Source organism: Diabrotica virgifera, chromosome 9 (genome assembly GCF_917563875.1).
Source record: "Diabrotica virgifera virgifera chromosome 9, PGI_DIABVI_V3a".
Lineage (NCBI taxonomy): Eukaryota > Metazoa > Arthropoda > Insecta > Coleoptera > Chrysomelidae > Diabrotica > Diabrotica virgifera.
In genome coordinates this window covers 76,572,876-76,600,488 of record NC_065451.1, presented here as the reverse complement: position 1 = coordinate 76,600,488, position 27,613 = coordinate 76,572,876, and the positions used below count along the sequence as shown (strand labels likewise).

Sequence of the window (27,613 nt, the reverse complement as noted above, 5' to 3'; positions counted from 1 at the left end):
GGGCCGGTACGGTTAACTAACCGGAGTTTAATCGAGAAAATACCGGCCCTAAGAATAACAGACTTCATAAATGGAATTATAATTATCACCTATAATTATAATAATAATTAAAATTGCATTTATTAAGTCTGATATTCTTACGGTCGGTATTTTCTGTCTCGATAGACACCGGCCCTACCTAGCGTCACCAAATTAAAATTTGGTAACACCAATACGCGGTTTCAGAGCCATCGTCCCCGCAAAATTTTCAGAGACGATCCAGTCAATGATCCTACTATCGTTGCCACTCACAGAAGTGGTAAACGGCGCGGCGCACGGTAAGGGCACAGTATAATAAATATGGAATCTCTTTATACTGTGGTAAGGGCGTATTATAATAACGTGCAACCGATTTTACATAAACTCGCTGATATTTTCGTGCGTCTAGTTGGCTATTTTACTGAATTAGGTAGATACTATTAACAAATATTTCTATTTTTAAAAAATATAAATGGAATTATTTCATAGTAGTCATAAAATATTTATTTACAAATTTTAACTGTTACCAATGGTAACAATGGTTACATGGACTCTTCGCCAGTGATGTACGAAACATAAAAAGTGGGACGGACTAAGTTTAGTAAGAAAGAAAACATAATTTTAAAAAGTATTAGTATTATGAAATCACATGTAACAGTTATACGCACAACTTTTTCACGTACAAAGATTTTCCTCGTAGCATGTACATTTTTCAAACCAAAAGTTGATGTAATAAGGTGGTATATTGGATTTCAGTGCTAGGTCTTTTAGAACACCCAGATTAAAATCTGTCTTACTGACGTTCTTACTGGGATCTATGATTCTGGTAATGTTTTCAATTGGTTTTGTATATTTTCCACTGGCAGTAATACGTCGTTCATATGGCTCGTACTCTATCTTGGCGTTTAAATTGAATCTGAAACAATAGTTTAAACTAAAAATAAAATAAAAAATTCCATTTTTATTCAGTTGCAAGGCGAAGGCAAAACAATCTTATTTTTCACTTAGAATACGGAGCGCAGTCCAGCACTGTGAATCGACGATTTTCGACTCTTGTTGGAGTCTCATCGGAGAAACTAGAGCTTCACGATACAATACAATATCGATACTTTGTAAGTATTGAGTATTGTATTGGTTATGCCAATGAAGTATCGTATCGAGTATCGATATCGGCAATACTTTCTTATAAAAATATCGCATTGATATTGATTTCGATACGATATCGATACAATACTCGATAAAATATCGACATAAAAAGTATTATTAAATATAATAATCCTTGACATAATTAAGAGGACATAAATTAATAAAAAAATACTATTCTTCATTTATTTATCACTATCTATATAAGCTCTTAAAATATACATACTGCAGTCACTGAAGGTGGATTTGAGCTTCGTTGAACCTCCAAAGATTCTTTTGAAAATTTGTGGGTGGTTAGGAGGATACCTTAAGTAACAGAGGTGACATAGTGCCAATTTGCGATTTTTGCATTTTAGGGGTGAAATTTACCCCTGTTTTAAAATTATTTTGTATATTTCTGAAAGTGCAATCACCGAAGGTTTTCTCTTCCGATTTCGTTGAACCTTCGTTGATTCCCATGAAAATTGGGGAGTAATTAGAGGATACATCAAGAAATAAAAGTGATATGGTGTCAACTTGAACTCTTTGCATTTTAGGGGTGAAATCCACCCCTTTTAAAGGAAAATAAATGCAGATTTAAACATTATGGTGGAAGTAATCTACTTTAATCAAATAAAATAAATGTTTTTTAACAGCTCTATGCATAATTTATCGGAACAAATCGCAATTCAGTATTTGTTGAAAGCTATTTTTGCGTTATCATTACTCACTTCCGTAATATTTCCACAAATTCCACATGATATAAACAGTGTAATCAAAGATGATGTGATTTACTCACTGTCAAGAGTTTCAAGTTTAAGCACTCAAGTGTAAAATATTATAACAGCTGATGCTTGAGTTGCAGATCACTTATACTTTTATATAAACAATTATGATCTAAATACCTAATTTACAAAATATAACCAAACAACTGTAGCGTTTTATTTTTTTCTCGATATCGATATTTGCAATAATATCGAGGCAAGAGTATCGACAATACAAGAGTATTGTATTGATTTCAGATAATGAGTATCGTATCGACATTAATATTGCTAAGGTATGTATTGTATCGGTATTGTATTGGTTTTCGATACGATATCAATACAATATCGACATTTTTATCGAATATCGTGAAGCTCTAGGAGAGACAACACCTAGAGTTTATCCCCCACACCGCAACTGACGTGAATGGACTAGGTGACTAGCGTCATCTGGCAATTGAAAGATGAAGTACTTTTTAATCCTAATAGCAATATTAATAATATTTAAAAATATTAAAATATTACTAAAGATATTAAAATATTTTAGGAGCCATGGAGGTGTTACCAAGGAAATGGACCAATAAGTTTTCAATTTAAAAATATTTTAGTAATATTTTAATATTTTTAAATATTATTAATATTGCTATTAGGATTGAAAACTACTTCATCTTTCAATTGCCAGATGATGCTAGTCACCTAGTCCATTCACGTCAGTTGCGGTGTGGGGGATAAACTCTCGGTGTTGCTCACTTAGAGTATGGAGTAGCAGGCCTACGTCTCTCCGATGAGACTCCAACAAGAGTCTAAAATCGTCGATTCAAAGTGCTGGACTGCGCTCCGTATTTTAAGTGAAAAATAAGATTGTTTTGCCTTCGCATTGCAACTGAATAAAAATGGAATTTTTTATTTTATTTTTATATTGGTCGTTACTTCTAAGAGTTGCACAAGTTTGACTTGAATGTTTGAACTTGACTTGAGTTTGACTTAATTTCAAGTCAAACTCAAGTCAATCCTTCTGACAAATAATGCAAATCAAGTCAAACTGGTCAATTGTACAGGTTTGAAAATTCAAATTGTTTGTCAAACTAGTTTGAACGAGTTTGAAAAATAATTTGTTTAGTAGATATACTTTTTTGCCCAGATTGACATGTTTGCTACCAATTAAGATAAGAAAATTAATAATACAATGAGTGCCACAAAAAAGTATCTTGATACAGGAAGCGATTATAATCAAAATAGGGTAAATTTTTTGAAAATCATTTCTTTGTGCTTAGAATTGCTTGCTGGCAAGTTTCGTTTTATCGATATAACTTGTTTATATTCCAGTTTTACTAGATTAAAACAAAGAATTCGTTAGATAGTTTTTTATCATACCAAGTGTAATTTAATCTACTGTGGAAGCTTTCAAGTATTACGTAACGCAAGTTGTGAGGAGGGGGCCCATGTAAAACGTTACGGCGCGTTATACGGGGGGGGGGGGGTTCGAACAGCGCGTTACAACGTAACATTGCTTTTTAACTTAAATAAAAAAACTACGGAATTACAATCCAAACTTTTCAACTTTCGTTTATATTTTATATAGAACCCCTGGATTGTATTATATTGCCCCCTCACGCTCCGCTCATGTTACAATAGGACAATAGTATTCAAGTGAAAAAATCTTAAAATTTGTATTAACTAGATCAAGCACAGTAGCACGTGTTTACAATAAATAGCTGGACCTTTCTTCACAATAAAAGATGACAAGATACAGATGTGGTAAAGAGGTTGTAAGAGCTTCAAAAATTGCGTTTCGTAATACTTGAACGGCCCCTTTAACAAAAATTTATGAAGGAACAACAAAATATTATATTTTTGATAGAGTAGGTTTAATGAATTTTTTGCGACTTTGCAATGTCGTCTTAAAGAATTAGTTCACTATTTGCCATTTTATAACGCTGTTCTTTATTTTTACATAATACAAGTATGCAGATTTTTTTCTGTTAATTTTTGCACTGGGAATACCTTCAAAATCAGATTCAATTTGATCTGGTACTTATTCTGAGCCAAAAAATATTCAGGTTCAGATATTACTTCACAAAGCACACACTTCAAAACGAATTTAATAAACAAGCCAATATACTTCTTAATATGTATGTATACACCGTTCTTAGGCGTCAACGCCCTTCGGTAGGGATCTATGGAGGAGTATCACCAAGCCGGAAGCCCTTATCCCTTCCCGTACCGCTCCTCCATAGGCCGATCAGACGCCAGTTTATTCCAGACCAAGCCGTAGACTCTATTGAGTTTTATACTACGGCGTTGGCCTTTTATAAATTTCATGACCTAGCTGAGGCTCGAACCAGCGACCGCAAATCGCAAATCCACTAAACTTGTCGATCGACTGAGCCCCAGCTAACTGGACCGTCAAGACCGACTACTTCTTAATATACTTCTTTTAAATATACTTCTTAATAATATGAACTACAAACCAATTTGCGGAGTAGCAGCTTCAGACCTATCCAAATAAGTCAAAACAAAAGTCGGTACGCTCTCAATTAGAATTGGAAATAAACACGTTACGCAATATGATATTCAAACTTCAAACTGTTTGAAGAAGTTTGATTTCAAGTCAAACCGAAAGATGTTGAAATCAAGTCAAGTCAAACTTTTTTACAAAAAAAGTTTGGTTTTCAAGTCAAGTCAAGTTTGTTGAATAAAATCAAACTAGTTTGACTTCATACATCTCTATTACTTCTTTGAGTAACTAGGTCCATTTTCTGTTGAAATTTACCAGCTGAACAGACAGGGTCGTGAATTGTAAGTTTTTAAATTCCCTCTTGTCTTTTTCGCTTCAGCATCCATCTGGCTTGCAAATTTTAGAAGCCATGGAGGTGTTACCAAGGAAATGGACCAATAAGTTTTCAATTTAAAAAATCTTTTAGTAATATTTTAATATTTTTAAATATTATTAATATTGCTATTAGGATTGAAAACTACTTCATCTTTTAATTGGTTAAGCTGGTTATACATGCACCGGCACAAAATTCCGCCGCCCAAAATTTTTGATTCAGTTTGACAATTTATAAATTTATTATTTGCGCTCTGATTTTTAAGATTCTCACAACAGTTTGTAGGTATTACATGTATTGATATCGTTTGGCATTATATGTGTATCGTTTGTGTATTGATATGACCGTATACAGGGGTGAATGAAAGCGCTGTATTTGCTCCTAACTTTAAAAAATTCTGTGGAAAAATGGAAGAGCTGATTTTGTTTTATAGTCCCGTTATATTATCCTGGATGTGTCACCAAAATTCTGTTTTTTGTATTATCCGAATATCTCTTTTCTTGTAAGAACTATACCATTTTTTGTAAATAAAAACACTGATGGACTCATAAAATAGATCAAAACGGCAAACAGGTGTATGTTTTCAAAAAAACTTTTGATAGTGTGTAAAAAATATTTTATTATCAGCTAAGTACTTTCGACACATAACGTGTCATCATCAGAGCTTCCTAAAAGGACATATTTAAGATAAGATTTTTTAATATAAAAAATAAGTGGAACACTTACGTCCTCTTATAAAACCTTCATAGAAGAGCAATTGCTAAACAACACAATAAAAAACATGGATACTGGGCAAAAGCCACAGATATAGGGTATAATAACCCTTTTAAAGTGAATAAAATCACATCTAAATTCTTTTATTAATTAGTAAGACAACATGGCTGAGTCAAACCATTTTGAGCCCACGTGAACAGCAGATCAGCTGAGGAAGATTGTCATTTATTAAAATGATAAAGAAGGAACTACAATCTTATGCGACCTCTATGTTCATAAATATTAATTAAAAATTGAAAATGACTAAAAAGCCATGTGTAGGTTAAATGAAATTAAAGTTAAGATACCAAATTTTAAAGTTAAATTTTCAAAAAAAATTTTTTCCATTATTACTATTGAAGTGAAATGTTCAAGTATATTCAAATGGGAAATAAGCCACAATTTTACCTAAAAATGATTTTATTAACCTTTCGACGCCCAAGTCGGGTGTCGTTGTCAAAATACAAAATAATACTAAATAAACAAAAATGGTGTTGCTTAGTAAAAAATTCTTCTAATAATTTATTTAATCTGACTCATTTATATCGGCAATTCAGACACGTATTATACATTTTAAAGTAGACGACTTTAAAATGATATTGCCAATATTGATGAGTTGCGTTCCTGGGAGGACTTTACTAAAAGATAGTTCATTCGATTACATGAAATCAATCCCAACTCAAGAATATCCGCCACAAAAAATCATAGCATGTGATCTGTCTTTAAAAAGACAACCAAATGCAACGGTGGCACTGAAATTCAAGTTAGAGTAAATGAACATCAGTCCTATATAAAAAAATAGAGAATTTGATAGATCTCAAATATGTCAACACGCATGGGATAATGAACATAGAGTTCAGTGGAGAGATTCAAGTATAGTCCTAAAAGAAGCAGATAGTAAAAATAGAAAAATCAAAGAAGCGGCTCTAATTATGCTAAATGAAACCAATTGTGTCGCAAATTCCTCGGTAGAATGCAGTAGGATGTGGTTACCCATATTAAAGGAGGAAGTCAATAGAAAGAAAATACCACAATTAGTAAATCAGTAACATATCGAGTTAGTACATATTTAGTATTTTAGTATTATTTAAAATTTAAAATATCAAGTCAGAATTTGGTATTATTTTTGAGAATAAACTAAATGTAAACCCAAATACTTACGATGTCGGGATAGTATCACGAGGTTTTTCCTGGTTTTCCCTCATGATTTACTATGGAATCTCTAACGCGAGAATTTCAGTGCCACCGTTGCATTTGGTTGTCTTTTTAAAGACAGATCACATGCTATGATTTTTTGTGGCGGATATTCTTGAGTTGGGATTGATTTCATGTAATCGAATGAACTATCTTTTAGTAAAGTCGTCCCAGGAACGCAACTCATCAATATTGGCAATATCATTTTAAAGTCGTCTACTTTAAAATGTATAATACGTGTCTGAATTGCCGATATAAATGAGTCAGATTAAATAAATTATTAGAAGAATTTTTTACTAAGCAACACCATTTTTGTTTATTTAGTATTATTTTGTATTTTGACAACGACACCCGACTTGGGCGTCGAAACGTTAATAAAATCATTTTTAGGTAAAATTGTGACTTATTTCCCATTTGAATATACTTGATTATAAAAATGCCACAAGAAAATAACTTCAGAACAACATTAAGTGAAATGTTAACGTGTATATTAAAAGTTATCAAAATTCTTCCAAAGAACAAAACTGTTATAATTTGACCAAGTGTAGAAGAAGTTAGATGAAATCATACCTAGGAGAAATATCATTTGATAAGCTCAGAGTTCGAAAGCTGTTATTAAAATTAAAAATCTTATTGATTAAATCAGACAAATAACAAATATTTACTTGTTTACAAATATGTAAACAATGAACGAAAACTCAAGAATACCTAAAAGTAATGTTCAAAAAACTTTCACAAATTGTTGGGTATACTGTATACTAAACCAAAATTACTAAAGAAATTTCTTAAAAATAGGATCAAATTTACAATTTAATTGAATCTGGGTATTAACACAGTTTTGAGGGTTTCTTTTCATTTCTCTACTTATTTCTAGATCTTCTAGTAGATTCATTTTGGTATAGTTATTATAAGGTATGTTGTGTAAGATCCTACTATCTCTTTGTGGACTAAAGCTATGTTTCGATGCATGTAAATGATGACCAAAGCTAGATTTATCAATCTTTGACATATGCTCTTTGATACGAGTATCCAAAGGTCGCATCGTTCTACCCACGTAGGTCACAGGGCATTCACCATATGACAATTTATAAATGCCACTTTTTGAAGTTTTTGAAGTTATACTTATTTAGACGCGATTGAGATTGAGGGTGAATTTATATTGATCTGCGCGCATGCGCACACCGACAGTATGGTATTAGTCGTTATACGGGCTCTGATTGAGTGTTGAAATGATCTGTCAATAATAAATAATTGTTCAATATGAAGGTAAACAAATGTATAATATATTAGTTTTATTGTTGTGAGGACAGAAACAAAAAAGTTTATAATTGTAGTGACATTTAAATAGTTTTTAAAAGCAACAGGTACGTAATAATTGTAAATGTATCATAGGTACCTACCTATTTGAACCTACCAAAATACATAGTATGTAATACTTTAATTTACATAATTTGATTACCATCAAAATTTTTATCAATGTTCACCTAATATACTGTTTTCTTACTCTATGTTTTGTTCTATTTTTTCAATTCTAAATCATTTCAATTCAAAATCAAAATAATTTAATTTAATTCAAAATGTCAAAAGCTTAATCCGTTTAGTTAGTCGATCTTCGCACATAATGACACATTGTCTCCGTGGCGAAGCGTTTAAGGCGAATGAACCCCAATATACCAACCGCACTAATAGCTGGTTCGAATCCCAATAAAAAATTTTTCTACGACCGTTTAATAACATGCTCATTATTCGCTATTTTCTCATATATAATAGCACCCATTACTGTACCCGTGAGTAATAATTCATTGCTCACGGGCTGAAGTTATTCACGGGTCATTACTCACGAGCTGAAGTTAGATTCAAGTTAGATTATAGTATTCTACTCGCATGTAATGGCTATTACTCACTCTGATGAATTACGACACTCGCCTACGGCTCGCAAACTTCATCATCGTGAGTAATAGCCATCATTACATGCTCGTTTAATAATATACTATTATTTTTTTTGTACATTTTATGATTGTAAGTATATTTATTATATAATTTTATTTTCAGAAAATACGTATTTAGTTAAAAAATTTTCCGACAATTAATGTTCAGAAATCATTTGTGGCATTTGTGTTTGTGTGTGTTTTATTCTTTTATTATTTTAATTTTTGGCACTGTTTTAATAAAAATGTTTGGGAAGTAGTATAATATTTAAATAGAATATAAATAAAAAGTATGTTAATTTCGTTTAAATCATATAATAGAAGTATAACTTCTTACGTGCGTACAAAGTACACACACATTCTTTTTTTAATTTTGTCTTTAGTATGCGAAAAAATTGACTTGATGTTATCTTTGCATTTAAATGAAAGTTTTAAGTTAGGAATGTTATTTAAGATTTTTGCTATATTGTCTGAAGGATAACCTATGTATGATATAGATCTATACATAACTGCTGAGTTGGAGTTGTCCGGGGTCGCAATATAAGCTAGAGATCTGTTTCTTTTATTCTTAATTTGTTGAGAATGTTATCAACCAAAGTAGGGGAGTAACCGTTACTATGTGCAAGTTGTTTAATAATATCCAATTCAGAAGAAAAATTTGTATCTGATAATGGTAAGCTAAGTAAACGATGGATATAGCAATAAAAAGAAGACATCTTCTGTTGAAAAGGATGATTCGAAGATCTAGGGATAGTATGGTCAATCTGAGTTGGTTTTCTAAAGACTGAAAAACTTAAATTGTTCTCTATTCTAGTTAATGTTAAGTCTAGAAAATTAATAGAATTGTTAAACTCTGTTTCTAAAGTGAAAGTTATGGCTGGATGTAAATTATTGAGTGAAACTAGAATATTTTCTGCATCTGAGGAATTTTCATCTATAATAGCTAACACATCATCCACATATCTAAACCAATACAAGATTTTTTGTAAAGGATTGTAATTTGAAGAATTATTATCAAAGATATTAATCTCAAGGTTGTTAAGGAACAGATCTGCTAGAAAAGGTGATAATGGATTTCCCATTGCAAGGCCTTGTGCCTGTCTATAAATAATGTTGTTAAAAGAAAAGAAATCTTGTGATAAACAAATTTTAAGTAAACCTTAAAATTTGTTTACTTAAAATTTGTTTATCACAAGATTTCTTTTCTTTTAACAACATTATTTATAGACAGGCACAAGGCCTTGCAATGGGAAATCCATTATCACCTTTTCTAGCAGATCTGTTCCTTAACAACCTTGAGATTAATATCTTTGATAATAATTCTTCAAATCACAATCCTTTACAAAAAATCTTGTATTGGTTTAGATATGTGGATGATGTGTTAGCTATTATAGATGAAAATTCCTCAGATGCAGAAAATATTCTAGTTTCACTCAATAATTTATATCCAGCCATAACTTTCACTTTAGAAACAGAGTCTAACAATTCTATTAATTTTCTAGACTTAACATTAACTAGAATAGAGAACAATTTAAGTTTTTCAGTCTTTAGAAAACCAACTCAGACAGACCATACTATCCCTAGATCTTCGAATCATCCTTTTCAACAGAAGATGTCTTCTTTTTATTGCTATATCCATCGTTTACTTAGCTTACCATTATCAGATACAAATTTTTCTTCTGAATTGGATATTATTAAACAACTTGCACATAGTAACGGTTACTCCCCTACTTTGGTTGATAACATTCTCAACAAATTAAGAATAAAAGAAACAGATCTCTAGCTTATATTGCGACCCCGGACAACTCCAACTCAGCAGTTATGTATAGATCTATATCATACATAGGTTATCCTTCAGACAATATAGCAAAAATCTTAAATAACATTCCTAACTTAAAACTTTCATTTAAATGCAAAGATAACATCAAGTCAATTTTTTCGCATACTAAAGACAAAATTAAAAAAAGAATGTGTGTGTACTTTGTACGCACGTAAGAAGTTATACTTCTATTATATGATTTAAACGAAATTAACATACTTTTTATTTATATTTTATTTAAATATTAAACTAATTTATACTTACTACTTCCCAAACATTTTTATTAAAACAGTGCCAAAAATTAAAATAATAAAAGAATAAAACACACACAAACACAAATGCCACAAATGATTTCTGAACATTAATTGTCGGAAAAATTTTTAACTAAATACGTATTTTCTGAAAATAAAATTATATAATAAATATACTTGCAATCATAAAATGTATAAAAAAAATAATAGTATATTATTAAACGAGCATGTAATGATGGCTATTACTCACGATGATGAAGTTTGCGAGCCGTAGGCGAGTGTCGTAATTCATCAGAGTGAGTAATAGCCATTACATGCGAGTAGAATACTATACTTTTTCTACGACCTTTTTTTATTTTAATTAGTAAAAATTTATTTATCAAACGCTCGAGATTTAAATTATAATAATTTACAAGAACATCTAAATGTTATTTAAGTACCTCTAGTACGAGGCTGAAGAATTGGTTGCCTACCATTACCAAATTATTATCTATTTATTGTAAAAATACAACTAGAAATAGTGAATATAAGTTCTATTCGTTTCCGAAAAATTATAAGCTTAAATTTGTACCTACTGTCAATTATAATCTAATAAATAGGAAATGGCTGTTGTCAGTGGACGTATTTCAATAGTTATAATGAATTATTGTGTTTGCATTTTATCAATCAAAAGCAAAATAAAAATTAAATTAAATTTTTTTAATAACGCGGGCACATAAATTTGATACACCCTGTATATTGAGCTGTTTTAAAATTTATTAGAATTTAGGTAGGATGTAAATAGATTTCTCTTTTAACGAGCTTTCCGCGGAACCATTAAAGACTTTTGTAAATAATTAAAGTGAAAAGAACTATGTATTTAGATTTAAAATGGAAAAAAATTGTTTACTGTATAGGTAATTATCAATATTTCTCGAAATTCATAATTGAAAAGAAAGTTGGAATTTTAATATCTTCATTTCAATACGAGTATATGTGGGAGAGTTTCTCCGAAAGTAATTAGGATTGTCGGAACAGATTTGAGGGTGACTGTTGTTTGTCAAATGGAAAAGTCAATGTTCTGATTCTTGGAATGTGGAAGGGGAAAAGATGGATTGGATGATTGAGAGAGGTTAAAAAATTATTCATTATGTTGTTGGCAGCGAGAAGAAGCGGTTTTCGACGTGTTAAGTGGAGTAGATAGTTAGCATATATCAGTGGCTGGTTGATAGTGGAGAATAGTGTTGAAAAGTGGAACGAGCGACAGATCAAATCGAGACGAAATACCTCTTTGATTCTGTAGTATTGTGAGAAGGAGAGCAGAGAATTTTTGGAGTTTTGTTTGAATCGAGAACGTGTCAAAGAAACACGGTTTGTTGAAGAATTAGTGCTGGTATGCTGACAGTTTTGAAGCTGGACATCGGAGAGATGCTTTGATGAGTAGCCTTTAACATAATCAACGAGGGAGAGCTGTTTGGGGTCACGAGAAGACATCCGAGTGAGGGAAGCAAAAGGTCAGTCAATTTATGTGAAAGAGATTTTATGTTCGGGAAATAAATTTTTGAGTAAAAAGCATATGAATTAAAGTTCCAATATTTCAAAATATAAATAGTAAATATAGGTAACCTTGCGAATACATAAATTTGTTTGGTTTAGTTTGTTTTACCAAAGTCATCGGGAACAAACCGACAAATTGTTTTTTTTGTAAAGATAATAACTTTAAGTGGTATAAATTTCATTCGGACATCTGTGTCCACAGGTTTTTTAGATTCGATAGTTTTCAGAGTATTAATTTGATAAATAAAAGACAATTCTGTATTTTTATTTTAATAGTTTGCTTTATTTTCTTTCCCTATTTTATCCCGATTAGGATCAACTCAGAGATACTGAACCCACGAGAGAAGATAAATAATAACGTAAGATAATTTGTTTTTTTATATATTAAAAGGCACCCTGAGATTTTTTATTCAATTTTGATATATGATTTGCGACAATTAAATGATTAATTAAATAAATAATAATCAATATAAAATTAATAAGAAGCAGATCACAACAGTATATTTACATTTAACTATATATAATATAATAATATAACTATACATAATATGTTATAACATATTTAACACAATATAGCTTGAAAAATAAACACAATATTAGTTATAAATTCCACATCAACAAAATTAGCTAATGTCACTGTCACTAAAATAAATGATAAACGTCAAAATTTTTAGTAAACAAGATAAACATAAAAAATATACTGACATTGTTACAGTTAAAATTCCTTTAAAATTTTTCCGAAGTTAATTATTGATATAAATTACAATAATTATTGTATTAAATAAACAACTTTAAGTAATTTTATGTGCAGAGTATATACGATTAATATTAAAAGTGGCATGCGTCACTTGAATCTAACTTCAGCTCGTGAGTAATGACCCGTGAATAACTTCAGCCCGTGAGTAATGAATTATTACTCACGGGTACAGTAATGGGTGCTATTATATATGAAAAAATAGCGAATAATGAGCATGTTATTAAACGGTCGTAGAAAAAAGTTTTTATTGGGATTAGAACCAGCTATCAGTGCGGTTGGTATATTGGGGTTCATTCGCCTTAAACGCTTCGCCACGGAGACAATGTGTCATTATGTGCGAAGATCGACTAACTAAACGGATTAAGCTTTTGACATTTTTGAATTAAATTAAATTATTTTGATTTTGAATTGAAATGGTTTAGAATTGAAAAAATACAACAAAACATAGAGTAAGAAAACAATATATTAGGTGAACATTGATAAAAATTTTGATGGTAATCAAATTATGTAAATAAAAGTATTACATACTATGTATTTTGGTAGGTTCAAATAGGTAGGTACCTATGATACATTTACAATTATTACGTACCTGTTGCTTTTAAAAACTATTTAAATGTCACTACAATTATAAACTTTTTTGTTTCTGTCCTCACAACAATAAAACTAATATATTATACATTTGTTTACTACCTTCATATTGAACAATTATTTATTATTGACAGATCATTTCAACACTCAATCAGAGCCCGTATAAAGACTAATACCATACTGTCGGTGTGCGCATGCGCGCAGATCAATATAAATTCACCCTCAATCTCAATCGCGCCTAAAGAAGTATAACTTCAAAAACTTCAAAAAGTGGCATTTATAAATTGTCATGTGGTGAATGCCCTGTGACCTACGTGGGTAGAACGATGCGACCTTTGGATGCTCGTATCAAAGAGCATATGTCAAAGATTGATAAATCTAGCTTTGGTCATCATTTACATGCATCGAAACATAGCTTTAGTCCACAAAGAGATAGTAGGATATTACACAACATACCTTATAATAACTATACCAAAATGAATCTACTAGAAGATCTAGAAATAAGTAGAGAAATGAAAAGAAACCCTCAAAACTGTGTTAATACCCAGATTCAATTAAATTGTAAATTTGATCCTATTTTTAAGAAATTTCTTTAGTAATTTTGGTTTAGTATACAGTATACCCAACAATTTATGAAAGTTTTTTGAACATTACTTTTAGGTATTCTTGAGTTTTCGTTCATTGTTTACATATTTGTAAACAAGTAAATATTTGTTATTTGTCGGATTTAATCAATAAGATTTTTAATTTTAATAACAGCTTTCGAACTCTGAGCTTATCAAATGATATTTCTCCTAGGTATGATTTCATCTAACTTCTTCTACACTTGGTCAAACTATAACAGTTTTGTTTTTTGGAAGAATTTTGATAACTTTTAATATACACGTTAACATTTCACTTCAATAGTAATAATGGAAAAATTTTTTTTTTGAAAATTTAACTTTGAAATTTAGTATCTTAACTTTAATTTCATTTAACCTATACATGGCTTTTTAGTCATTTTCAATTTTTAATTAATATTTATGAACATAGAGGTCGCATAAGATTGTAGTTACTTCTTTATCATTTTAATAAATGACAGTCTTCCTCAGCTGATCTGCTGTTCACGTGGGCTCAAAATGGTTTGACTCAGCCATGTTGTCTTACTAATTAATAAAAGAATTTAGATGTGATTTTATTCACTTTAAAAGGGTTATTATACCCTATATCTGTGGCTTTTGCCCAGTATCCATGTTTTTTATTGTGTTGTTTAGCAGTTGCTCTTCTATGAAGGTTTTATAAGAGGACGTAAGTGTTTCACTTATTTTTTATATTAAAAAATCTTATCTTAAATATGTCCTTTTAGGAAGCTCTGATGATGACACGTTATGTGTCGGAAGTACTTAGCTGATAATAAAATATTTTTTACACACTATCAAAAGTTTTTTTGAAAACATACACCTGTTTGCCGTTTTGACCTATTTAGAAGTGTGTACAAGTCTTGCAGTCTTTTCCAATTCATAAAATAGAGGTTGGATTTATCAGATTAGAATGGCCCGCATGCAGCCCAGATCTCAATCCTATTGATCATTTATGGGATGAATTAAAGGAAGCTATTCGCCGTCATCCTAGGCCTCCAGAGAAATTGATACAGTCATGGCTCTGGTAGAGGAATAGCGAGCTATTCCCCAGGCAAGGATAACACATATATTTATTCGATGCCAAACAGATTGAGAGCAGTCGTTGCTGCAAGAAGTGGATGTACCCGCTATTGAATTGTTTTGTTTTTAATTTTGTTTTGTTTTTTTTTTAATTTCAGTGTGTTTGAAATTTTTAATTAAAAGAACCTTCAAAGCAATGTTTTTATTTACAGCTCTTACAAGAAAAGAGATATTCGGATAATTCAAAAAACAAAACCTTAATGATACCTTTTGGATAATACAAAAAGAGTATGAAACAAAATCAGCCCTCCAATTTTTCCACAGAATTTTTTTAAATTAGGAGAAAATACAACGCTTCCATTTACCCCCGTATAATGCCATATAAGCAAAAAATTTTACAAATAAGAAAATTACAGATTGTCAAATTTAATCAAAATATTTGGGTGGCGGAATTTTGTGTCGGTCAGTGTAGTTAGTTTCTGACAGGTGTTTTGTATCTACAATTTGAATATTGAGGAAATAAAGCATTACACCTCTAACTTTTCTAAAATAAGACGGATCCTTATGAAACCGATTGCATACCAGTCATTGAATGTAGCAAGATAACATTATCTTGAACCGATGGTAAATGTTCTAAACTTAATTCAGATCGTGAATTATGAAAAAAAAAATCGAATTTTTTGTATATGTTTTTATTATAAAGATATCAGAACCTCGAGTATATGATTAAAACTTTCAGTAACCTTAAAACCTCAAAATAACAAGTTTCAACAAATTTTATTATAATTGATGGATTCTACCGTTACTTGATGGAAGTTCATTTTATCTAACAATAAAACAATGAAAACGTTTGTTTTCTATACTTCCACAAAATTTATTACAACTATGTGACTACAGCTGTTTCGGCAGAGTGCCTTTCTCAAGTGATTTAGTTTACAATGGTTTGCCTATTTAAAGTCTTAAACTGAAGAGGTTGACGAGTGGGGAGCTGTTTGTCTCGAGTTGGTCATTCAGAATTATGTCTGTATTTTTCAATTTATTAATTTCCACAGATTCTAATAAAGATAGCTTAAGGCCTTTATTTTGAAGATGCAGAATTTGAAACTGTTCATTAAAAGAATGATTATGATCTAGAAGGTGAAGTGCGTATGTAGAAGTGTTTGTTTTTCTATTGTTGAAAGCCCGTTTGTGTTCTGCTATCCGTTTGTCAAAAGTTCTGCCAGTTTGACCGATGTAAGTTTTCGGACCGTCACCACAAGTTAATTTGTAAAAACCACTCTGTAGTTGTTTTCTCTTTCGGCTCTTATTGTTGTTAATATATTTGCTTAAGTTGTTGTTAGTTCTGAAAGCTGGTGTTATTCCTTTCTTTTTATATGTATCTGGCTATTTTTGTTTTTTCTGGGTTCTTTCTGTGGAGGTGGATAGACTAATTTCAAGGCTTTCTTATGGAGATTTTGGTTTAAAATTTTGTTAATTGTTTGTTCGTTATAGCCATTGTTTACTGCTATTTGTTTAATGATGTTCAGTTCTATCTCGAAGTTACTTTTTGACATGGGAATTTCTGTCAGTCTATGTATCATGCTATGGTAGGCTGCTAGTTTGTGTTGTGGAGGATGGGATGATGAATTGTGTATAGTTGTGTCAGTATGGGTAGGTTTATGATATACGAAGAACTCATGTTTGTTGTGTAGTCTGGTAATTGTTACATCTATACGTATATTGAGTTCACAATAGAAACAAAACAGAATAAGACCATAAACTTTCTAGACGTAACAATTACCAGACTACACAACGAACATGAGTTCTCCGTATATCATAAACCTACCTATACTGACACAACTATACACAATTCATCATCCCATCCTACACAACAAAAACTAGCAGCCTACCATAGCATGATACATAGACTGACAGAAATTCCCATGTCAAAAAGTAACTTCGAGATAGAACTGAACATCATTAAACAAATAGCAGTAAACAATGGCTATAACGAACAAACACTTAACAAAAATTTAAACCAAAAACTCCATAAGAAAGCCCTGAAATTAGTTTATCCACCACCACTGAAAGAATCCAATACCTTCTGCTCTATCACATATACTGGCAAGATAACAACAAAAATAGCCAGATACATAAAAAAGAAAGGAATAACACCAGCTTTCAGAACTAACAACAACTTAAGCAAATATATTAAGAACAATAAGAGCCGAAAGAGAAAACAACTACAGAGTGGTGTTTACAAACTAACTTGTGGTGACTGTCCGAAAACTTACATCGGTCAAACTGGCAGAACTTTTGACAAAAGGATAGCAGAAAACAAAAGGGCTTTCAACAATAGAAAAACAGACACTTCTACATATGCACTTCATCTTCTAGATCATAATCATTCTTTTAATGAACAGTTTCAAATTCTGCATATTCAAAATAAAGGCCTTAAGCTATCTTTATTAGAATCTATGGAAATTAATAAATTGAGAAATACAGATATAATTCTGAATGACCAACTCGAGACAAACAGTTCCCCACTCCTCAACCTCTTCAGTTAAAGACTTTAAATAGGCAAACCATTGTAAACTAAATCACTTGAGAAAGGCACTCTGCCGAAACAGCTGTAGTAACATAGTTGTAATAAATTTTGTGAAAGTATAGAAAACAAACGTTTTCAGTGTTTTATTGTTGAATTTTATAATGAATTTCCATAAAATTTCCGGAGACGACGTAGATACAGGGCACTAGGTACCTCGTACAGCATATTCCATGCAATATCAATGTTCAGCGACCTCAAAAACCCCGAGGTAATAAATTTCAACCATTTTCATAACGAATTTTCATAAAACTCCTGGAGATGACGTAGATACCGAGCACCAGGTACCTCTTATAGCTTCGCTGACCCGGTAGGACTTATTTTCTTGTTCAGCTACTTCAAAAACACCGCGTATGAAAATTAAACTTATTTCCGTGATTAGTTTCCGAGTTGTGAATTTTTATTTTTTGAACACTTTACAATTTGAAAAATTCATTTTCCGCTTATTATAATGCAATTTTCATTTGTACCTCATTCTAAGTGTTTAAGAATTTTCCTGAAGCTCTCCCAAATCGAATGCAAAACGATCCGTGTCATTTTAAAAAGTTAGGTTAGGGTTTTCTTTAGATTTCACTGAGAATTGAATGATAACGCATTGCTTGTAACAAGAGGGCTCATTTTTAGTCTAGGCGCCAGAGGAGTCACCGTGTCCTTTTTAATTCTGATGGACAAACTCAACGGTTTCTTATGGATTTTTGGCTGCTGATTACGAATTTCGAGGGTGGAATTCGATCCGAGTAGTCAAAAAATTGTTATAAACAATTTAATTGTTTATAAGGCTCTAGCTCAAACTAAAAGAGATACAAAAAAATGTTTCAAATAAAATTTGTTCCTTAATAAAAAGCGAAGAAAAAAAGTTTACTAAACTCAAATCCAATAATTAGTACTCAAGATATTGTAATATTAGTGCACAATGCAAATTTCAAATTGCAAAATAAGTATTTTTAGAAGCGCTTTATTGATCGTAACTCGGCTTCTACGCATGCAAATGAGCATTAGAAGGTCTCATTTTAAAGCTTAATTAATAGGTTTCCAAACATAGTTTGTTAAATTATTTTGTCTTCATTTGTTTTAAAAGTATACCCGTTTGAATTTATAATTTTCTTAAAAAATTTTTACATTAATTTGTTTATAAGGATTTCAAGCAAATTTGAGCCATAACATTTATATTTTAATTAACAATAATGATAGAAGAACTCAAAAGGGAACAATTTGAGCTTATGAAAATGTTCGTAAGTTTATTTTTGCCCAAGATATCGATATTTTAATGGCGCGCTATGAGGTACAAGATCGGCTCACAATCAAGTAATACCGCGGTAAAGACACCGATCGACTGCTCTCGTGTTACATTATTTTGCTCAGGAGGCCTTGCCTTTCTTAATAAAAAATATCAGCTGACTTTTTAGTTAATTTCTGAAATATTACTTTTTAATGTTTTTTTTTTCTCATTTAGTACAAAAAAACAAGACAAAGTAAATAGAATGAAAAGTTATACGAGGTACAGTATGATGATTTAATATAAGAAATATATAAAACTTTATTAGGATCTTTAAAAATAAAAAATAAAGATAACGTTTATATACATAGAAATTATAATTTGCATGGAGAAGTTAGCTCGTGAACCTTTACACTGTGAGCATGAGCCGATCTTGCTCCTCATAGCGCGCCATTAAAATATCGATATCTTGGGCAAAAATAAACTTACGAACATTTTCGTAAGCTCAAATTGTTCCTTTTGAGTTCTTCTATCATTATTGTTAATTAAAGTATAAATGTTTATGGCTCAAATTTGCTTGAAACCCTTATAAACAAATTAATGTCCATTTTTTTTAAGAAAATTATAACTTCAAACGGGTATAACTTTAAAACAAATGAAGACAAGTTAATTTAAGAAATATTGTTTGGAAGCCTATTAATAGGGCTTTAAAATAAGACCATCTAAGGCTCATTTGCATGAGCAGAAGTTACGAGTTACGATCGATAAAGCTTCTAAAAATACTTATTTTGCAATTTCCAATTTGCATTGTGCACTAGTATTCCAATATCTTGAGTTCTAATAATTATTGGATTTGAGTTTAGTAAATGATTTTTTCTTCGTTTTTTATTAAGGAACAAATTTTATTTAAAACATTTTTTTGTATCTCTTTTAGTTTATGAGCCAGAGCCTAATAAACAATTAAATTGTTTATAACAATTTTTTGACCACTCGGATCGAAATCCACCCTCGAAATTCGAAATCAGCAGCCATAAATCCATAAGAAACCGTTAAGTTTGTCCATTAGAATTGAAAAGGACACAGTGACCTCTATTTGGCGCCTAGACTATTTTACGGCGCAGCCAAAAAGGTTACATTCGAACAATACGCATAAAACACGAACCAAACATATGATTGTCAAACCTTGACTCGAGTTAAAGGAAGATTTCTCATTCTAAACACTTATTTATAAATGAGGCAATATTGCCAATTTCCGAATTAACTATGCTTTGTTTTTAAACCAGAAGGAGTAAACTAAAAAGACAGATTCACACACAAAAACGTCACTAGAAAAATCACCAAATACTTACATCTTTTTTGGTTGATCATGTTGGCCTTCGACGGTCCTAAAATTATATTATACTAATACCTACGTCGCCAAAGAGTTCTAAAAATAACTGCTTTTTATATAAAAGCAGACTAAAAATCTAAAAATTAAAGGAATAACGCAGAAAACACAAAAAATCGCTGATACAACTTAATTAACCTATGAAATGGCCATAGTGTCAAAATTTCATAACAGTGAAGTAAACTTGCCTGAGGTTGGACCAATTACAAACAAGCATTACGGCGTGGTAAATTTGAAATACTCCTATTGGTTTAAAAACAGAGCATAGATTCCTGGAAAATAATTGCCATAACTCGTATGTCGAGAAGTGGATGAATATGAGTCGAAAAAGAAGAAGCAAACTATTGTCGGCAACCAGTCAAGGTGTAGGTTTAAACTATCTAAATGCCAAAAGCTCTAACTACATACTACATACTGCTAACTACTAATTCAAACAAAATAAAATAAAATAAAATAAAATAAAATAAAATAAAATAAAATAAAATAAAATAAAATAAAATAAAATAAAATAAAATAAAATAAAATAAAATAAAATAAAATAAAATAAAATAAAATAAAATAAAATAAAATAAAATAAAATAAAATAAAATAAAATAAAATAAAATAAAATAAAATAAAATAAAATAAAATAAAATAAAATAAAATAAAATAAAATAAAATAAAATAAAAAATAAAATAAAATAAAATAAAATAAAATAAAATAAAATAAAATAAAATAAAATAAAATAAAATAAAATAAAATAAAATAAAATAAAATAAAATAAAATAAAGAAATAAAAACTTAAAATTACATTAAAGAAGAAGCATCGATTTTACGTACCTTTTTTCTTTTTCAAGATTATCAAGGTCTATTTTTTCCTGCTTTACACTATATTTGTATTCAACTTCATTTTTATACCTTAACAAATCTTCTTGTTTGCGTAGTCTTTTATCAGCAAACTTGTATCGGTATGGTCGTTTTTCAACATATAACTTGTAGTAAATCTTATGAATTTCCTTGATGTAGTCCTTCCAAGAAATTAATTTCAGTAATTTTTCCAGTTCTGAGAGCTCCCTATATAACAACAAAAAAATTAAATAATATACGCTTGTTAAATTGAAATGCACCTTTGGGAGCGTTCAAGTATTACGTAACGCAGTTTGGGGGGGAGGGGGTCTTGTAAAACGTTACGGCGCGTTACATGGGGGTTCGAACAGCGCGTTACGTAACATTATTTTTTAACTTAAATGAAAAAAAAAAACTACGGAATTTCTTTTATGTTTTACACAGACCCCTGAATTGTATTATGTTGCACCCTCACGCTCCGCTCACGTTCCGACTAGTGTTGCCCAAAATCGGTCTTGGTCTTGCAGTCTTGGTCTTGTTCTTGCGTTTTAGCAAGACCAAGACCAAGAACAAGACCGCCTTATTTTAGCAAGACCAAGACCAAGACTGACCGTGCAAGACTTGAGCAAGAACAAGACTAAGCCTGCGAGACTCTTGCGTCTTGCAGTTTGAGTGTCGTTTTATGGAATAAAACAGGGTGTAACAAAAATACAGGTCATAAATCTAATCACATATTCTGGGACCAAAAATAGTTCGATTGAACCTAACTTACCTTAATACAAATGTGCACATAAAAAAAGTTACAGCCCTTTGAAGTTACAAAATGAAAATCGATTTTTTCCAATATATCGAAAACTATTGGAGATTTTTTATTGAAAATGAACATGTGGCATTCTTAGGGCAGTAGTATCTTAAGAAAAAATTGTAGTGAAATCTAGACACCCGATAAAAATTTTATGGGGGTTTGGTTCTTTTAAACCCCCCAAACTTTTGTGTACGTTTCAATTTGATTATAATTGTAGTACCATTAGTTAAACACAATGCTTAAAAAACTTCTTTGTCTCTTGGTACTTTTGAAGCGTTTAACATGTCTGCTCATTATGGGGACAAGGAAAGAACTAACTATAAAAATACTGGGGGGTCAGAATAGGGCTAATGAAGAAGAAGCAGACACATAAAGCCTCGTTGCAGGACGGCAGCTCATTTGTTGTGCGGGAGCTAGGTCGTAGATTCGTTAGGGAAGGGGAGGGGTGTTAAGATGACTAAACTACCATAACAAATACAAAGGGTACTTACTCTGACTAGAGGATCTTTCTACTATTTAAAAAAAAGGACGCCGTTCGAAACAAATCCTCTGGTTCATATATGGGTACTTACTAAGACTTTTTTCTCACTTACGGGGTACCAAATGGGGGGACATTCATCATTGATTCCTCTTTGGGGTTAGACTGGGCAACATCTTTTCTTTTACTGGCTTCTTAGCCATATTCTTTCTTCTGTACTAAAACTTATACAGTTGCATTAGACATTTGGTTAATAATTTTCTCCAAAGGGTTATATAAGAGAAATAAAATAGGTACACTTTCACAAACATTTATTTAAAACCTCAAACTTATTGACTTTACTACAGGACAAAATGTCCACAAAGCTTTTACATTAATTCCGTACAAAAAATCTTCAATTTTACATTATTTTTCTTGAATACAACAAAATTTAACTTTGTTTAGCAGTGTATTTCAACGATTTCAAAACAAACACAAGATTTGACGTAGCTGTCAAATGTCAAAAGTCACTGTCATTTTATTTTTATTACATGATATGCAAATTTATATTCAAACAAAACAATTTTAAACAACTATCATAGCAAAACAGGACTTTTAAATAATATATTACGGGATCTTTAGATATCAAACTAACAACAAACGTTATTACAAGAAACTTTTCCATTTTGAAAGCGACTATTATACTTTTAAACTCTTTACCAATAAACTTTAGTATATTATCCTCTTGAAATTTAACAAAATTAGCAAATGTATCATACCTTTATTTACTGTCACACGGGGTACACAAACAAAAACAAAACGGGGTCATCGACCTGGGGCAGGGGAGGACATGGCTTCACTTCACTCTTCAGACAATCAACTGGGGGTGGGGTGTGGGGTAGACATTCCATAACACAAATCACAAAGGGGGCTTCTGGGAAACTGGAAACAAAACATCACGGGACAGGAACGACATTTCTTCGACATTTCTTCGATGAAATCAGGGCTTGACCATCATACATAACACAGGAAAAAATGGGCAACAATGCCGGTTTGTAGAACTGCGTGTTTGACTCTCAAGAGGCTTCGATTTTCCATTAAATCCATCACTATATGTGGAAAAAATCCTCTCAGAGCACTCACCACACATTCAGATCTTCATAGCGACCATTCTACATTTTACCGGCGGGGAACAAAGGGACTACGCCCTACTTCGAGCGAGTACCAGCCGAGGAGATGCTATCACCTTGGGACGTAAAGCTGGACTCATTTGCGCTTCGCTCTGAAGCTACTACAGGGGAAAAGAACGACGGAAGTACCGAGCGATTTTGATCCTTAGGGATGCTTAGTTGACAAGAACTCAACTTTCAGTTCAACATTTCTTCTAGAAAGTTCTTCTACGCATCAGAACTGTACTTTTGTCAGCACTTCTTACAAATTGTAACACATTATGAAATATTGTGCAATACTTCATAGCTGTATACAGGGTCGGCTTGGGATATTTTTGATGATATTCAACTTCACAAAATAAATTAAAAAAATGGACATTCTTTTTGGGTATTGGGATATTAAATTAATGTTGGAGTTTTTTCAAACGCTACAAAGCCTCCGCGCAAAAGAGAAACCTGGATAAGATTATCCAGTTTTCGATAACAAACAGAAAAAAATCCAACATGGACATCTTAGGTGTGACAGGACAACAATATCAAAATATTTAGATAATGGCTAGTGGGGATTAAACAAAACAAAAAAGTCGTTAGGGATTGGGCTAGCGTGCCATCAATCGCCAGACTCTTTAAAGTCGAGTAGACTTAAATGTTTCTTGACTCTACTAAGAACTGTAGGTGACAAGAGTTTCTGTGCCTTGGGAAAGAAAACTAAATTTGTGCCCTGTGTGGACCTCGCTGACATCCACAGCAGTAACACAAGTGACATACCAGGGCAGACACAGCCTTGTCACCTCGTTGCCTAACCGCGAGCGGTTCTCAAAAACTAAAAAAATATGACAGATATACATCTGCCCAAACTCAGCTAACACCTAGCGAGTTTCACGGGACAATTTGGCAACGGTTCTGCAAAATGAGGATTTAGACAATCCAGTCTAAATACCTCAGTGAGATAAAATCTCACCAACAACTTACCTCAACAACTCATTCAAACAAGACAGGGCTAGACAAAGGGGTATATGACAACAACAAGGACTAAAATCAAGACAATATTAACAAGGGGGGAGGGGGGATACGTGTGACAACGACAAAAGGCCAAAAAGACTAGTATACTGGGTTCAAACAGGATATCAAACTTTTTAAACAAGACTAAGGGAAATGAACGCAACATATGATATAGAGAACACTACATCATTACGTTTTCACTCAACAGTCCAATCTAGGACATAGGAACCTTTCATGAAAGTTCACAAGACAACTCTCTCATTTTCAAATCACAAGCTGGGGAAAGACTTCATTTTCAAAACAGGGCTACACTTCACTTTTCGAAACAGGGGATTGACTTCATTTCTCAAAACAGGGGGTTGGGCTTTACTTTTCAAAACTGGGGATAGACTTACTTCTCAAAACTGGGGGCATTTCATTTCTCAAGACTGGGGGTGGACTTTATTTTTCAAAATGGGGGGCTACTTTTTCAAAACAGGGGATGAAAGCAACACGCAAGGGGAAGACCAAAGGGACATTGGAAAGTATGACAGTTCTGACGAACAACCACTTCCATTTATCGACCGAAAGCAAGCTTCACCTGTACTCAACGCGGCCAGATCCTAACCTCACCAGCCTTGTCACAGCTTCTGCTCTTGGCCTACTTTCAATCAACAAACAGAAGAGAGGTCAACTAACTATTCGCCAAAAAAAATCAAACCCCAGCACGGACACGGGCTAATAAACAACAGGGGCTAATAGACAACACGGGACAACGGGCTCTAAAATTTCCAGACAAAACAGGGATAGACAAACAAACAGGCAACAACATACTCAATGACTTCTAGATATACTCAGGGGCTTACAAACACAAACAATATTGAAATTTGGTTCCTATATGAGCTCACACGGGATAAGACATTTCTTGCTCCGACTACTAATGAAAGTGTTCACAGATAGCTGAACAACACTTCCTTCATCACGAGTATTACACTTGTGACATGTCAGATACCAAAAGACATACTTCATTCACGGGGGGACTTCAACTACTTCACTTCACGGGCTCTTTTCAACCAACCTCTGGCATCCTTTTGACACCTACAAAGATAGATTAGTCAAAAAAAACAAGGGGCAACACAGACAAGGGGGGGGCTTTTTCTTGAATAAGTGGGGGGCCTCTCGACGGTTTCCCTCTTCACTTCTTCATGAATAAGTGGGGGGCCTCTCCACGGTTTCCCTCTTCACTTCTTCATGGGGCCACTTCTCAAGGGGTGACTTCCTGAATAAGTGGGGGGCCTCTCCACGGTTTCCCTCTTCACTTCTTCACGGGGCCACTTCTCAAGGGGATGACTTCTCAATGGGATGACAAAACTTTCACAGACAATACGGGACTAAGCTCATACACGGACCATACCAACATTACACATCTACTCAAATGACCAAATCAATAAATCACAAAAAACGATTATTCTGTAAAAAACTGTTGATCTATAGGAATACATGCAAAAAATACAACATACTGTTATACTTCATAATTGGATTCAATATTCAAAATATTTAACGTTACTTTTAATCAAAATTTTCAAAAAAATTTTACGTTACTTTTTTACTCAACTGTTTGTCTATATATTTCATCAATATTTTCAAAAAAATTCAAATCAATGCTTTCATCATGGGTACAATATCAATACAATACAGTTAGTACGCTACAATAACATACAATTCTGTTCTACGATACTTACAATACAATACAATACCAGTATACATATGGGGTTACAAGTTAAATACACTATGATGTATGAAATGGTACATGCCTATACAATCAACAGCATGACCAAATCAACATCACAACAAAATGTGTACATACTTACACCTCTTTGGAAAAATTATTAACTTCTGCATCAAAAACTACAAAAATGGGCTCTTTCATGGGGACTAACAGACTGAAACAGTTTCGGGGGCACTAACAGACATGAAACAGTTTCTGGGGGCAAGACAAGAGGAATCTGGGCTAAACTACTTGGGAAGACTGGGGCGATATTTACTCGGGTCAAACTTCAGGGTGTACGTTACAAATGTAACACTAAGTGGGGGGTGGCTAAAGACATTGGGGACTAGTAGATAGGCTAACTACTAGTTGAACATGTCTACAAGCTAGACTTGTAACAATGGGCATACAAAACATGACACGAGTCAAGCTTCCATGTTATCGGAAACACCTGCACCACAAACTGAGATCGGCTGCCCAAGGGGACGGGCACTGCCTAACAGTTGTAGTACAAATGAGACCGAAAGGAGGCTAAAAGGACATGGTAGTGGGAACATGCAAATGGGGTCTGAGGTCGCCATTTGAAGCGTTTTGCGTACAACTGGAGCCGGAAGGAGGCTAAAAATGAGTCGGCCTCACACGTTGGGTGCCAGTTGAAGCGTTTTACATTAATTCCGTACAAAAAATCTTCAATTTTACATTATTTTTCTTGAATACAACAAAATTTAACTTTGTTTAGCAGTGTATTTCAACGATTTCAAAACAAACACAAGATTTGACGTAGCTGTCAAATGTCAAAAGTCACTGTCATTTTATTTTTATTACATGATATGCAAATTTATATTCAAACAAAACAATTTTAAACAACTATCATAGCAAAACAGGACTTTTAAATAATATATTACGGGATCTTTAGATATCAAACTAACAACAAACGTTATTACAAGAAACTTTTCCATTTTGAAAGCGACTATTATACTTTTAAACTCTTTACCAATAAACTTTAGTATATTATCCTCTTGAAATTTAACAAAATTAGCAAATGTATCATACCTTTATTTACTGTCACACGGGGTACACAAACAAAAACAAAACGGGGTCATCGACCTGGGGCAGGGGAGGACATGGCTTCACTTCACTCTTCAGACAATCAACTGGGGGTGGGGTGTGGGGTAGACATTCCATAACACAAATCACAAAGGGGGCTTCTGGGAAACTGGAA

General features: G+C 32.3%; 1 protein-coding gene across 1 annotated transcript in view; it reads right to left on the bottom strand.

Moving 5' to 3' along the window:
- Positions 1 to 634: 634 nt before the first annotated feature.
- LOC114341320 (uncharacterized) overlaps positions 635 to 27,613 on the bottom strand; it is a 58,377-nt gene continuing 31,398 nt past the window's right edge. Inside the window, exons 4-5 of the mRNA XM_050662111.1 lie at positions 21,206 to 21,439; positions 635 to 934 (exon numbers count right to left, since the gene is read on the bottom strand). Of these exons, the coding sequence (XP_050518068.1) occupies positions 694 to 934; positions 21,206 to 21,439 (475 nt within the window). The 3' untranslated portion in view covers positions 635 to 693. The remainder of the gene's footprint in view (positions 935 to 21,205; positions 21,440 to 27,613) is intronic.